The 13,860-nt window shown below is 41.7% G+C and overlaps 3 protein-coding genes across 4 annotated transcripts in view; 1 reads left to right on the plus strand and 2 right to left on the minus strand.

Annotated features, from left to right (window-relative positions):
* Positions 1-5,598, minus strand: part of spata5 (spermatogenesis associated 5) — a 70,709-nt gene extending 65,111 nt beyond the window's left edge. The window contains exons 1-9 of the mRNA XM_037263109.1: positions 5,525-5,598; positions 4,132-4,261; positions 3,818-3,942; positions 2,812-2,969; positions 2,501-2,562; positions 1,485-2,096; positions 831-960; positions 692-748; positions 96-219 (exon numbers count right to left, since the gene is read on the minus strand). Of these exons, the coding sequence (XP_037119004.1) occupies positions 96-219; positions 692-748; positions 831-960; positions 1,485-2,096; positions 2,501-2,562; positions 2,812-2,969; positions 3,818-3,942; positions 4,132-4,261; positions 5,525-5,536 (1,410 nt within the window). The 5' untranslated portion in view covers positions 5,537-5,598. The remainder of the gene's footprint in view (positions 1-95; positions 220-691; positions 749-830; positions 961-1,484; positions 2,097-2,500; positions 2,563-2,811; positions 2,970-3,817; positions 3,943-4,131; positions 4,262-5,524) is intronic.
* Positions 4,656-10,003, plus strand: nudt6 (nudix (nucleoside diphosphate linked moiety X)-type motif 6). The gene is made up of 5 exons (XM_037263111.1): positions 4,656-4,961; positions 5,568-5,771; positions 7,146-7,201; positions 8,648-8,702; positions 9,114-10,003. Exons 1-5 carry the CDS (start codon positions 4,733-4,735, stop codon positions 9,485-9,487), a joined length of 918 nt encoding a protein of 305 aa, XP_037119006.1. The 5' UTR covers positions 4,656-4,732; the 3' UTR covers positions 9,488-10,003.
* An 831-nt stretch (positions 10,004-10,834) lies between these two features.
* On the minus strand, positions 10,835-13,301 carry fgf2 (fibroblast growth factor 2). 2 transcript variants are annotated; one of them, XR_005099298.1, is made up of 4 exons: positions 13,087-13,301; positions 12,060-12,163; positions 11,040-11,277; positions 10,835-10,943 (listed from the first exon to the last, which is right to left on the minus strand). XR_005099298.1 is itself a non-coding variant. In XM_037263113.1 (3 exons), exons 1-3 carry the CDS (start codon positions 13,259-13,261, stop codon positions 11,092-11,094), a joined length of 465 nt encoding a protein of 154 aa, XP_037119008.1. In that variant the 5' UTR covers positions 13,262-13,301; the 3' UTR covers positions 10,835-11,091. The 2 variants fall into 2 exon arrangements, 1 of the variants encoding a protein (XP_037119008.1); XM_037263113.1 differs by having other exon boundaries at positions 10,835-11,277.
* Positions 13,302-13,860: the final 559 nt, after the last annotated feature.

Consider the following 13,860-nt stretch of genomic DNA (forward strand, 5'->3'; position numbering starts at 1 on the left):
GGCCTCACGATACATGCCTGAAAGTGTCAGTGTACATCAGTGGGAGGACAAGCTAAAAGTGCAGGGTTGGGACCCGGTCTTGAAAGGATACTTACGGATCCGATTCCATCCATGAGAGTCAGGAGGGACGCCACCACTCGTTTCTCCACCTCGTTCTGCGCGCCCTCTCGTTTGGGACAAAGAGCATCCAGCTCGTCGATGAAGATGATGGAAGGCGTCCTGTCAAACAAGGAGAAACGCTTTCGGTAACATTTTCAGAACGTCTGCTGGGTTCTATGCAAAAGTTACAATGCATCATAACAATATTCAAGACTACAAGAATTAGATTAGAAAATTACATAAAGAAAACGGAAATTATTAAGTATTATATGATGAAAACAAAATTGTATGAAAACATTTAATATTAGGGAAATAAACACATGAAGAGACTTCATTATTTCATCAGGAAAAATAATAAACAAATAAAGTAAACGATTAAGAAATGTTATGAGAATAAAGTAAAAATATAATACAATATATACAAAAAAGTAAAAACATTGTCAATATAACCCTTAACACACCTAAAAAGAAATGGCAATTCTACTCCAGTCCTGTAGGGGTGATAATGCCCATCACAAATTGATGCAGACAAATTGCAAAAAGTGAAAACAGTCCTACCTGTGTACCGTTAAACGCACCGCCTAAAAGTTACCTTTTTGCTGCCTCCGTAAATATTTGCCTCAGCTTCTCCTCAGTTTCACCATAGAACCTGAAGAAGAAAATGACCAGCCCACTCAGATGATATGATAGTAACGACAGGGAGTTTGGCATTCGCTTAGCATGAGCCTTACTTGCTCATGATTTCTGGCCCATTGATCACCGTCATGTGAGCGCCCACCTCGTTGGCGATGGCTCGTCCAATCATGGTCTTTCCCGTGCCGGGAGGTCCATAAAGAAGAACTCCTCGGGGAGCAGGGATCCCTGGTGAAGACAAAAATTTGATGTAGGAATTCAGCAAGGGCAAATAGGAATTAAAAAATTTAAATAAAAAAAATAAAAAAGTTGGAATTTTGTGAAAGAAATATATTCAATAAAAAAATTGGGATTAAAACAATGGCATACTTTTTTTCATGAAAATTATCAATATTACACAAGTAAAACAATAACAAAAAATTACAAAACCTTCAGAAAGAAACATTTACCGTAATTTTCGGACTATAAGTCGCACCGGAGTATAAGTCGCACCAGCCATAAAATGCCCAAAAAAGTGAAAAAAATCCATATATATGTATATAAATCGCTCCTGAGTATAAGTCGCCCCCCCACCCAAACTATGAAAAAAAACCGCGACTTATAGTCCGAAAATTACGGTAATTGTGTCTTTTTCTTTTATGCAATGTGAGAGTTTTGTTTTATTTTCATAACTTCACATTCTAGCAATTAGTTGTTTTGAAATCTGCTTATGAACAGAATATAATACTTTTGTTTAAATTGTCATTACATACCATAATTGGAGAAGAGTTGTGGATGTTTTAGAGGCAGCTCTATGGTCTCTCTGATGACATTCAATTGTCTGCTCAGCCCGCCGATCATGCTGTATGTCACTTTTGCTCTTTTGGCTTCGGCATCCTTCTGCTTGGCTTTAACTGGAAAACTAATCTTGGTCGTAGAGGCGAAACTGTAGAAGGTGTCAGTACTCGAAAAACCAGTAGAGGGTGCTACAGGGATTTGCGGAGTATATTCTGTGCTAAAGGAACCCTCCAAGCTGGTAGTGGTCGTCTCACAGACAACAGGGGGGTCGATATGGTTCACAATGGGAGATGCCGGGGAGAGGGGAGGGAGGCAAGAAGTGGGTCGGTGCGGTGTGCTGGCAGCAGGGGTCCCTGGAGGACCCCTTGTATCATCTAAGGCGAGCAGACCGAGTTGGAGGGACAGGTCGGTGGGGGTGGAGTTCAGTTCCGACGGCTCCTCTGTGTCATAGGGAGGACCAGGAGGAGGGAGAGATGGCCTCCGGCAGGCACTGCCGTCTTCTCCTCGTACACTTTCCACGTAAAGACTGCATGGCCGGCCAAAGTACGTGAGGGACACAATGTTGCCGGGAAGAACAATGCTTCCAACTGGGGAGGAAAGAAAGACATGAAATCTCCACATTGAAGGCTCTTCCTATCATTTCATAGAAAGGTTGAATATTAAGAGACTAAAATTGAACTCGTATGTACATTTTGAGAGAAAAAAAAACATTTGAAATTGTACAAAAAAAATGCCATTGTTTATTACATGGAATATATTCAATACTTGAATATTACGAGATTAAAGTCCAGATTTTATGGAAAAAGGTGCAATTTTAAAGAAAATAAAACACAAAACAGACGTTCAATGAAGTCTGTGAAGGGACCTTTAAACTGTTTGACACTGTGCTTAAAACTATTTTGTTAATAATTGTTCACGTTATAGATATAATTCTCCCCGATCTGAGACTAAAAAGTTCAATTATGTTCAATCCTAAGTGTTGCAAACTTACTTAACGAATTCAGCAAGAAGCTCCTGAACTCGTCCGTATTTAATTTCTCATCATCAACAGACCTAAGAGGAAAAATGGATTCAACGTGACAGCTGCAGTTACACAAACATGACAACAGATGGCAGTCTCTCACTTTCTCTCACGCTGCCTTGTTGTCATGGTAATATGGTAACAGAAAATAGCAATTTGTCAGAATGTCTGATATGATTTAAAAAAACACCTAGAAGCTGTTCTAAATTGTAAAAAAAAGAAAAAAGAAAAAAATATATATTTTTTCTCTTTGGAAGGAGTGGTCTTGAAAAGAAGCTAACCTGGCAGAGAAAATTACTTCCTGGGCTTGAAGTACAGGACCCGTCACAGGCTGAAGCATCACCACATCGCCACATTTCACTTTTAGGTTGCTCTGTGCACACTTGGGGAGGCCCACTTTGCCACTGGGGAACGCGGCCACAGGCCATCCCACACACACCTGTCAACAAGGACAAAACACAAAATGGAAGATCAGAGAAAATGCAGAGGAGATGAGAACAAAGAGCAGTGATTTCAACAAGAAAAAAACCAAACAATAAATATTCAAATAAACGTCATAACTAGAAGAAAGAAACTCTGAAATAAATTATTTTTAATGAATCATTTTAAAAGAAAGAAAACTCAGAATAATCAAAGACTTTGGTTTGGAATTTATGAGAAAAGACATGTCAAGTTTGTTTATATAGCCCTAAATCACAGACAAGTTTCATAGGGCTTCACATGTGCAGAATTGAGGGCAAGGGAAAACTCAAAAAAATTCCTACTGGGGAAAATGAGAAACCTTGAGAAAAGACCACAGATGGGAGGATCCCCCTTCTAGGATGTTTATATCTGAACGTGGACAAAAACACGAAATGCTGGCTCATTAAATTGAATATAGACTTTTATGGCAAGGGGTGCCTTAACAGAAATTGTAATTTATTAATGTTATTACAAATATTACATTTCAATATATCAGAAAGGTCTATTTTTATTCTAATATCAGAAAAAATAAAGAGCAGTTTATATTCTACTCTACTTTAAGAGAATAAAATATCTGTAGGTGAAAAGGACATATTTCTATAAATTGGCTTAATCTTATGAGGAAACAATTGTAATTTTATGATTAATAAATGAAAAAATTACCAGAATGAATTTTTAGTTTGATGAAGGGAGATGTAACTTTGAGATGAGATTAAAATGTACCAAGAATTAAGACAGAATTTTACAAGGAGTGAAGTCAACTATTGCATGAATACAATTTAAATGTGTAAGGAAAAAGGCTGCTTTGTAGGATAATAAGACTACCTCCTGTCGTCCCGTTTGACTTGTGAGGAGGACGGGTCTGCCGATGCTGACGCCGGCCGACTTCAATGAGTTGATGCTCAGTTGCGCAAGCAAGCATCTGCAACTTTTGGGCGTTTTGTCATCAGCTGTAAAACGCAAGAAGAAAACAAACACCTTGCAAAATAATTCATGTGGAAAGCATCACCATACAAGCTGCATGGTGTCTTGGTTGTTGGCAGTTCTGTGGTTCTGCGTTAACATCTCTCAAGTAACCCAGATTCAGACAACATTCATGCATTTTCTCTTCATGTTTCAAGCCGGTGTGTAATTATTACCTTTTTCAACAAATTCGATGGCAGTGAACGCGTTGTTGCTTTTACTTTCTTCGTAACCGGAAGTCTCCAAGTTGCTCGAGGAACAGGAGTCGTCTCCTTCGTTGATCCGCTTGGATTTGTTTTTATTTTTCTTCGAAGACATAATAATAAGAAAAAATCGGACACACGTGAAAGTAAATGCATGCGTAAACACCGGGGTAAGGATTGCGTCCGGGTTTAAAGTTGACTGCCGCCCCTTTTACCGTAATGCAACAAAAACAATGCATACCCAAATTAGCGACCGTCTCTTTACTTCTTCAAAAAAGCTATTTTATATTGCAGTGAATCGAATAACGCTTAAAACTGCGTGCTTACCAAGCATTTGAATGTTGATGGTAGGTGTTTTATCCTTTGCCAATAACTAGTTTGCGGTGGGTGAGTCACTAATAGCAACACATGATTAGCTGACTCCGATAAATGACGTCAGTTTTGAAGTTGCCTAACAATCGCCCTTCTTCAATGATGCTTTACGGTAATTACGCAACTTCAACAGCGGAAGTCGGCGAGTTGGCATTAAAAGGGCTTTTAAAAGCAAGTAAAAGTGACCCAACAACACGATAACATGGCTGCATCAGCCCTACTTTGCAAATTTCGAGTGGCTGGACTTTGTCAGAAGTGGTGTTCCTCCCGTGCGTTCACGTGCCGGGTAGTTGTCAATCAGCTGCAGCGAGGACAGGGTGCCGCAGGTCTGGCCGGCCAAGTAGACCGGTTTGGGGGAGTAACGGTAGACCTGGCTGCCGTTGGTCTACCAGAGGACATTAGCGAAAGTGCTTTTGCTGACTTATTGACAGGTTTGTTTTTGCTCATTTCAAAATGATTGAAGTGTCGATCTGTCAATAATTGGAAAGGTGTATGTACTGGATGTTATGCAACTTCAGAAATTGGTGTCAGAACATGTTGCGCATCGGAAAGCTCAGTCAATCTCTCATTCATTATTTCTTATAGGTTGATAATCGTCATGAGTTACATTGACTGCTAGATGACAGACATAATTTACCTTTTACTAAGAACAATTTGGTGACGTAGGCAGGAGCTGAGCACAACACTGTACCTTAAAACAGGTCTGCCATCCAGTCACGAGTCTTAATTTCAGTACCTGTTTGAATAATTTAATAATTGTGGTATCAGAAGTGAACTTCAAAATAGTCCAACAGTCTGTCCATTATTAGGCAATTTATTCATTAGGTTTAATCCCGTTGGCTGCTTGCCCGAAAGCACCAAATTCGAATCGGGATCAAAAGATCTTTGCATCTTGTACAGTTCGGCCCTTCAAAAGACATTTAATGTCATGAGTTACGTACTAATCTGCCTTTCGCTGCAAACTGTGGGGTGCAAACATTGCACCTTAACTCACCCATTCTTTCATTTATTCCATGGTCCTGTCCTCTTGACTGCAGACTCGTTGGCCCGATGGAAATCGGAAGGTAAGGTTGCCGTGTGGCTGCGAGTCCCCATCGCGATGAGCCGATGCGCAGCCGCGGCCTCCGCCCACGGCTTCACCTTCCACCACGCACAGGAGCGCCACGCTGTGCTCTCCCTCTGGATGGGCGTGGGAGAAAGCAGGTTGCCTCACTTTGCTACTCACCAAATTGGAGTGGCGGGTAGGCAGACGAACATCTTCGGCATTACCACACAAGGTCCAGCAGAGGGCAAATAGGAGCTGAATGCTTGACCCAACAGCATGACATCAGCATTACATGGCTTAAAAAAAAAAATCCCCCTTTTATGATTTTATCTGGTAAAACGAAATGGAGGCATGCTTCCCAAACTGATTTTATTGAGTGTTTGGAGCGGATGGTAGAGTTTTCGAGATAGAAAAGTGAAAGTAAAACGTGCTGAAGAACACGAGAATGTGAATAAAAACTTTGACAAAGGAGGGACGAAAGGGAGAAAGTTGACAAATAACAATTTTACACCTGGGGCAATTTGGAGTGCTCAATCGGCCTACAAAGCATGTTTTTGGGATGTGGGAGGAAACCAAAGTGCCCGGAGAAAACCCACACTGGCATGGGGAGAACATGCAAACTCCACACAGGGAGGGCCGGAGGTGGAATGGAACCTGCGCCCTCCTAACTGTGAGGCGGATGAGCTACCCAGTTCATCACCGTGCCGCCCAAAATGATTTATAAAATGTATTGTCATTTTAAAAAAAAATATTAAGGATCTTTACTCAAATTCTTAAATGCGACAGTTGCGAACCTAGCATCACAAATTGTTAATTACATTTTCTGATAACATAAAAACCTTTCCCAACTTACCTGCATTTCAATAATTTATTTTTAAACTATAATTTTACAACCATTTTTCTTAGTTGTTCTCTTTTCCATGCATTCCATGAGTCACTTCTTAGTGACTCAAAGTTCAGCACCAGATATTCAAATTATTTTTTACACCGTTGTGCATTCGAAAGCAGTCATCACTAACACCTACACTTTCATTTTTCACCGCTTTCAATGTTTAGTCATTTTTTCCCCCTCTGTTGAATAGCGTCTGTGACGCAATAACAAGCTTCCGAAGTCAGTTTTTTGGACTCTGGAACAGCAAATGACTTAAATTTCCACACGGAAGTCCAAGTCGGGCCTTGAACACATGCCTCTTTTACGCCGCTGTCAAATACACTTTCAAAGGAGGATGTACCAGAAGGAAAAATGTCCCCTTCTCTTCCTCCTTGCTGAGTCACGACGTTGTAAAATAAACAAATAAATGTCCACTTCATTGACAAGTGCATCTGAGTCACACATGCTGTTTAGACTCCACAAAAGCCTGTTATTATTGTAACCCCGATGAACAATCTCGAAGTTAAATATTTATAACACTGAGGACTGTGTGGTTTAAAAGCACCGGTGGTTTGGTCCAAACCACTTGCCTATATATTAGGCACCCCTCAACTTTTGGTTTTCCTTTCTGGTGTTTTCACGGACATAAAAGTTGAACGGGTTTATATGAGTCAATATATATGTTTTTATTGTATGTAGGCGCAGTGGTTGACGAGTCCAATGGAAAGGTTCTGGTGGTGCAAGACAAGAACAAGGTAATTTGCTGTCAAGCAGATGTTTTTTTCCCTTCACTATCATCAATGCACAGAAATATGAATTGCACAATGAAATATGATCTTGGCGCAAGAATGAGCTACTGATAACTTGAACAATCGTCTTTAATGAAATGTCCATCACGTCTATTTATATTTACTTCTCCGCGGCGGGCCCCAAACCTCTAGTTAGTTGACCCAGCGCAAACACAGTTTATACAGGAGCCTTATGAATGCACTGGGCCAGCATCACAGAGCTCTGACTGTACATGCCTGCTTGTAATTGGTGCACTTTCAACGGACCCTTTGGGGGTGAAAGGGAAACAAAAAACGCCCCGCTCGGATTTGCTTGCTTTCCCAAAGTGTCTGAATAACTACCACCGGCTGAACAAGACAACGACAGCGCTTGATATCAGTGACACGAAGCGCAAAGACACTTTTATATTCTTTGAAATGTCCCCTAATCACTGAATTTAGTTGCACATGAGACAAGTATTTTGAAAAGTGACATTGAAAAAGGGCACTTTAAATGATCAGCGATAAATCAGCAAAACGGCAATGGGGGAAAAAAAACATTTCATTTTGCACCAAAATGAAAGAAAAGCAAATTCTGATTTGTAGTGTCACAAAATCTTGTATTTGACCATGTGTGAAACAATTCCAGCAGTAAAGCATTTGGTTAGAAACATACAAATAAAATGCAGCTTTATTTGTGCATTTTTGTGTTCCTCATACAGTCCTAATGTGTAGTTTACATTTCTGCGCTGTATACAAAATAGACCTACAAAAATAGATATATATATACATACACACATACACCAACAGTATAATTTAATCAGCAGCATTCTGTTATTATTAAATATCAAGGATAAGTGGTGAGACTATTTTTTGTTGTTATTGTTGAAAGACACTTCACTGCACCACACTTCTCTAGTCAATGACACAAAAACACGTTACTGCACTTAAAAACACTTTTTTAAAGCTATGTACTATGTAGTGATTAAATATTTCTGGCTTGCAAGAAGCTGTAACAAGGGGGAAAAAAACGGGTTGTGTTGTGATTTTGAACTAAAAATGCATTCTCACTTACATTTCCAGTGAAATGTCTGCAAATGAACAAACCTTCAAATGAGGTTCTTGTTCCCATTGAGAAGAGGAATAACAGAACATTTGAAAACACAAAATGTTGCACTAGCTAGCTAGCTAGTTAACTTTGGTTCGAGTCATTTATCAAACACTTGGTTTCTTGCTTTTGTTATTTTTTTTCTGTCCTGAGTGATGAGAAAAATCTCAGAATTTTTGATAATTGGCTGAAATTATCAACTTTAATAATAAAATGTTGCACTAAGAACTGTAACTAGAAATGCAGTTCTGCTATGAAATAGTTATTGTTAAAAATGTATTGCTATTAAGTGATGAAATGTCTATCACTTTGATTTTTTTTGGCAGACAAAAAATGCCTGGAAGTTCCCCGGCGGGCTATCGGATCCCGGAGAGAATATCGGTGAGTGTAAAGTTAGCACCCTAGCGAGAAGCTAACACTACCATCTTTTATTATCAGTGGTTCTCAAACTGGGGTCTACAGGTCGTATATTGGGGATCCGCAAAATAATTAGTAATCACTTCATATGAATAAAGACAAAATGCATTACCTTCAAATGTGGAATGACAGGCCAAGAAAACTCAATTCTCTCTTTGGGCTAATTAAAAGCTCTGATTATGTTGGGATGCCATTGGGTATGTAAGGGCTCATTGGAATAAATACTCCTCTGTAAGAAGTTCCTAGACCCCAAAAAGTTTGAGAACCCATGACGTACTGTACATTTGTTTGAAGTGCACACAGAGAGAGAAAAGCAGCTTTACTATTATAGTTGTCGTAACTTCACGTTATTCTGCGACACCGAATCCTTCCCAGGAGTGACGGCGGTGCGGGAAGTTTTGGAGGAAACGGGCATCCGCTCCGAATTCCGATCCCTGCTGAGCATTCGTCAGCAACACAACCACCCGGGGGCTTTTGGCATGTCCGACATGTACGTCATCTGCCGCCTCAGCCCGCTCAGCTACGACATCCATTTCTGCAGGCACGAGTGCGAGCGTTGCGAATGGTTTAGCCTCGCCGAGCTGGCGCGTACCACCGACACTACGCCCATTACGTCCCGTGTGGCAAAGGTGCTGCTGCACGGGCTGAAGCACGGCTTTGAGCGCATCGACCTCAGCATGGAGGAGCTCCCCGCCGTCTACTCGGGGATGTTTTACCAGCTCTACCATCGACGGATTCCTTCACCTTAACGAACAATGTGAAGACTGGGACTGGACCTAATGTTCTCGGTACTATTTAATATAATTAAACCACCTCTACTGCGGACTACAAGTACTGTTAATCCAATTTATCCGGTTTTATTTTTGAGACGATACAGGTTGGGAACAGTGCATTTGACAACCAATCGTACCTCAGCTTTCTGACAAACAGCCCAATCCGACTGTCATCCCAACTCGGCAAATACGTACCACTATCACCTTCCCTGTGCATTAAGATTTTTTAAACTGAAGTCATCTTGTTTTAGGATTAATCAAGTCTTGGATGGGATGCTAGTTGTATATGACTGCCACACCAATACATATATGTAGAAATGTGTTATTTCAATAATGGTGGAATGGGCACTGCAAATTGAGTCCTAGATTTTTTAGGAAAAAAGTGTTCTTAATGTTGGGGGCAAAAAATGGCCTATTTCGGCTCTAAAAATCTGATCATAAGTGCCTTCAAATTTGAGTGAGACAGTCTTAATACACTATTTCTCAACCTATCTCTTTGACCATTTGTTTTTTGTGAGCTTGGGAAACCACTTTTCCGCTCAACTGACAAGTTTCAGCAAAGATATCCACCATTAAGTCCATCCATCTATTTTCTGAACAGCTTCTCCTCACGAGGGTCGCGGGCCCATTAAGTTAAAGTCCCAATGATCATCACACACGCCTGGGTGTGGTGAAATTTGTCCTCTGCATTTAACCCATCCCCGTGTGATTTTGATCCATCCCCTGGGGGAGAGGGGAGCAGTAGCGGTGCCGCGCTCGGGAATCATTTAGTGATCTAGCCCCCCAATTCCAACCCGTAATGTTGAGTGCCAGGGAGGCAATGGGTCCCATTTTTATAGTCTTTGGTATGACCCGGCCAGGGTTTGAACCCACAACCTTCCAGTCTCAGGGCGGACACTCTACCACTAGGCACTGAGCTGGTTCATACAGTACAAAATTCTGAAAGGCTTTCCAAGTTGACGCGTCAAAATTATTGACATTGCAAATGGCGTCACTTGTCCTTGAATGGCACACAGGCGCAAAATTTGGAAAGAATCCCAATAAATTTGTGGCTCCTATTGAACGCACAAATGCAACAGCAGATTCTCCCAGCTCTGATCTCCAATATTTCAGACCTACCTCCAAGAATCATATTTGCCGAGTAGGGACCAGTATGTCCTACCTCTGTGGATCAGAAGCTAAAGTCATTACCTTCTATTGTTGCATTATTACAAACGGGCAAACTACAGCATCTACATTGATACTTAATTGAACCATTTTCACGCCACTTGTTTTGCATTGATTTCGTTCTGCTCCAGTGAAGCACAAATGTATTAAAACACCTTTAAATGTCCCTCTCCAAGACACCTTGTGTTGAAAGATTTAGCTTAAAAAAACATCACATAATATGAAGGTATATTAACAAATCCTCCTCCACCTGGGACCCTGATCTCTTCATGCCAAGTTGGGATTGTTGGAAAAAAAACAAGGATGGATGTAACAGTTGTAAAATAATCACAGCAACTTCTTTCAGACAGTGGCGACATACCTTCACCGCCACCACACCTTAAGACATGAACATGACTCTGGCTCGTCCCAAGTTAGCTCTTGCCGGACATCGGGAGGAAGAGGATGGCCTTCTGACCCGGTCCAGTTTTGCTTCCAGACTTATACTGGCCGGTCCGCTTCAGTGCCACATACATGGTGGGGTACTTCCTGGAGCGGTACGTGTTGTAGTTGTTGCTCTCAAGGCGCTCCAAAAAATAACATTCCTCGGTCGCTCGTCTCTGAGGACGAAGAGAGAGAAGAATCACAACATCCATGATCATTCTCTGCATTTCTTACCCCAACTTCAGGCTAAGGGACTGGGGACAGTAATTCACTGGGCTAATGTATAGAAACAATCAATCCTAACAGTTTAATTTTAAGGTAATCTTATAATGTTACCTTTAAAACAAATGGATAATAGATTATTTGATTTTGGAAAGAAAAATGGATGCAAAGTGCTTATGAAGATTTGCCATAACTTTCAGTCGCAACCCAGGCTAAACTTAAACTCCTTCCAAGCATAAATAAATATTTCTCTGGATCAGGATTTACCTTCTCATCCACCAAATTGTACTACTTTCGACAAAGCTTTACCAGCATCTTGTTGCATTTTCGGCTGTTTCAGAAAGAGCACGAAATCTGATAGGTGAACTTTTAAGTGACTGGCTGAAGATTTGTTCCGCAAGAAAAAAAATAAATGAGTAAAAAAACAACATGAAGAACTACTCTATGGCTGTTCATTTTCTACATTACCCCAGAGGAGGTCAGTTTGATTTAGTTCTGGTAAATATGATTTTCAGGTATCGCAAAACCCTCTTTCAAACATTGCTGTCCATTGACTCATCAAAGTTCACTTCTATTACAAATGAACGTATGAATGTAACAGCAGCTAGCTTGTAACGGTCGCTTGTTTGAGGATCAATAATTGTGTCTTCAAAAATGCTGTATTCGTGATCTAAGCAAGCCAAAGTACACACAATAATAGAAATAACCAACAAGACAATGAACGTGGTCCACTCACCGCTCCAAACAGTCGCCCGTCTCTGTTCATGGCCAGGTAGCGGTTGGCACAAACCCCCTTGATGACCACCTCCCCGACTGATGTGGCCTGCAGCTGAAGAGTTACTGTGGAAACAAAAATGCCAGCTGCGGTAACTTGGAACACACTTATTGTGGTTTTTTTCCCGGGTGGTGTGAACACAGGAATACAGTTTGTGGTCAGGACTCAAGGACGTGGTCTAGTCACTGGAGCAATTAAGCTCCGAGGTGAATGGAGTTCAACCAATCGCGTCCGACCAAAAGCGCAACGCCTCCGTGACCAAGAGTTAATTTGGGGAAATCAATAGCATCAAATGGAAAATATAGTCAGTAAATGTTATGCCAAGTAATCCCAAATTTTGGCAGGTCTGGTGTGCTTCAACAAAAGTACCATTGATGATCCCATCAATGAGGAATAGCTCTATTCATTAGCTTCCCATACTAACAGTCCTTCCCCACATCTGTTGGACTGTACACTCTGGTTTCTATCACAAATAGATGTGACTCATTGTTATTGAGAGGTAAATTGAATTGCCTTAAGTAGCTCCTCTCTTCTAGTGTACAGTCGAAATCAAGATACTTGTTGCTGGAAATGTGACCCTGGCTGAGGAACAAATTATTTTCCAAACATTTGTTTTCCTGAGGCATTTGGTGAGCGCCTCCCTGTCTCTCCTAATAGCGACTGTTTACAAAGTATTCACTGTTAACGGGCCAAACAAAGTCCTCATACACCTTGTAACTCGGGACTTTGTGCTCTTAAGAAAGTGAAAGTGCCCTGATGTAACCTCAACCTTTTTTGGTCATATAGGCCCTAGTCATCAGGAAGTCGTCTGCACTGACGTTTTGTGTTGCGTTGTGTTGTTGTCTTGTGTGACGTCTAAAAGTATGAGTCAGCATGGCGAATCCACGTTACTGAATACAGCCATGTTCCATTGATTACTTTTAAATGACATTTCCAGAACTTCCCATATCTGTATGAGCAGAGGAAGAAAAAGACAGCAGGGACTCACTGTGGGGATCGCTCTTTTCCCGGATTCCGTCCACGCCCCCATCAGATTTGATCCGCAAGAAGAAGCCGCCGTTCTTACAGTATAGCCTTTTGGGTTCCTTGAAAGTTCCGGGTGGAAAGCCACTGCTACCGTCTTCAGGCGCGGAGGGAAGCGTGGTAATCTCTCCGGTGGCCATCTCCTCCTCCTCCTCCTTTCTCAGTCAGCGACTGCTCCCGACTCCTTCTGGAAGAGCCCCACGGTGGCCTCCCACCTACCTCCCACAAACCCTCCTCCCCCTCAACAGAGCTTCACACCAACTCGCTCGCAAAGACTTCGGGGGTCAGTCTATTGGCTTAAACAGGCTGCTCGCAAGGGCCTCGAGTGCCCTTTTGACTGATGGGATTCACAAACAGAAGGTTTCCACGGCAAGCTGGAAAAATGTCAGTAAATTTGCAGTTTCCATCTGCTTGCCTTCTGTTTGGGAAGTTTTAGTTTGGGTGGGTGGCAGCCTCATTCCCTACCCCCTTTTTCTTGCCGCCTTCCTGTGTAGTAGTTTAATCAAAGCAGCTGCCTTAGATCTGTGTACAAGGCTTTCCCCATTCGGGCCTCAGTTCGCATGCGCCCTGAGAGCACCGACTCAGAATAAAGCTCACGCCCACTGGCGCCCTGCAATTCGCAGACGTCAGGAAAGCGGAGCTGGGGGCGGAGAAGTGATTCTTTTTGGACGGTTTCACCGTGACCCTTCAACCACGCGTCCAAGCGGCAAGGTGACGTCAGTGGTTTACAGTTTCCCCA

The sequence above is a fragment of the Syngnathus acus genome, chromosome 10 (genome assembly GCF_901709675.1).
Source record: "Syngnathus acus chromosome 10, fSynAcu1.2, whole genome shotgun sequence".
Classification (NCBI taxonomy): Eukaryota; Metazoa; Chordata; class Actinopteri; order Syngnathiformes; family Syngnathidae; genus Syngnathus; species Syngnathus acus.

Bases quoted from the DNA above. Each gene is read 5' to 3' on its own strand.
- fgf2 (XM_037263113.1), bottom strand. From the start codon at position 13,261: ATGGCCACCGGAGAGATTACCACGCTTCCCTCCGCGCCTGAAGACGGT. The intron at 12,164-13,086 runs GTGAGTCCCTGC...TTGTTTCCACAG, and splicing joins GGAAAAGAGCGATCCCCACA to TAACTCTTCAGCTGCAGGCC. The intron at 11,278-12,059 runs GTGAGTGGACCA...CTTCGTCCTCAG, and splicing joins ACGGGCGACTGTTTGGAGCG to AGACGAGCGACCGAGGAATG.
- nudt6 (XM_037263111.1), top strand. From the start codon at position 4,733: ATGGCTGCATCAGCCCTACTTTGCAAATTTCGAGTGGCTGGACTTTGT. The intron at 7,202-8,647 runs GTAATTTGCTGT...TTTTTTTGGCAG, and splicing joins TGGTGCAAGACAAGAACAAG to ACAAAAAATGCCTGGAAGTT. The intron at 8,703-9,113 runs GTGAGTGTAAAG...AATCCTTCCCAG, and splicing joins GGATCCCGGAGAGAATATCG to GAGTGACGGCGGTGCGGGAA.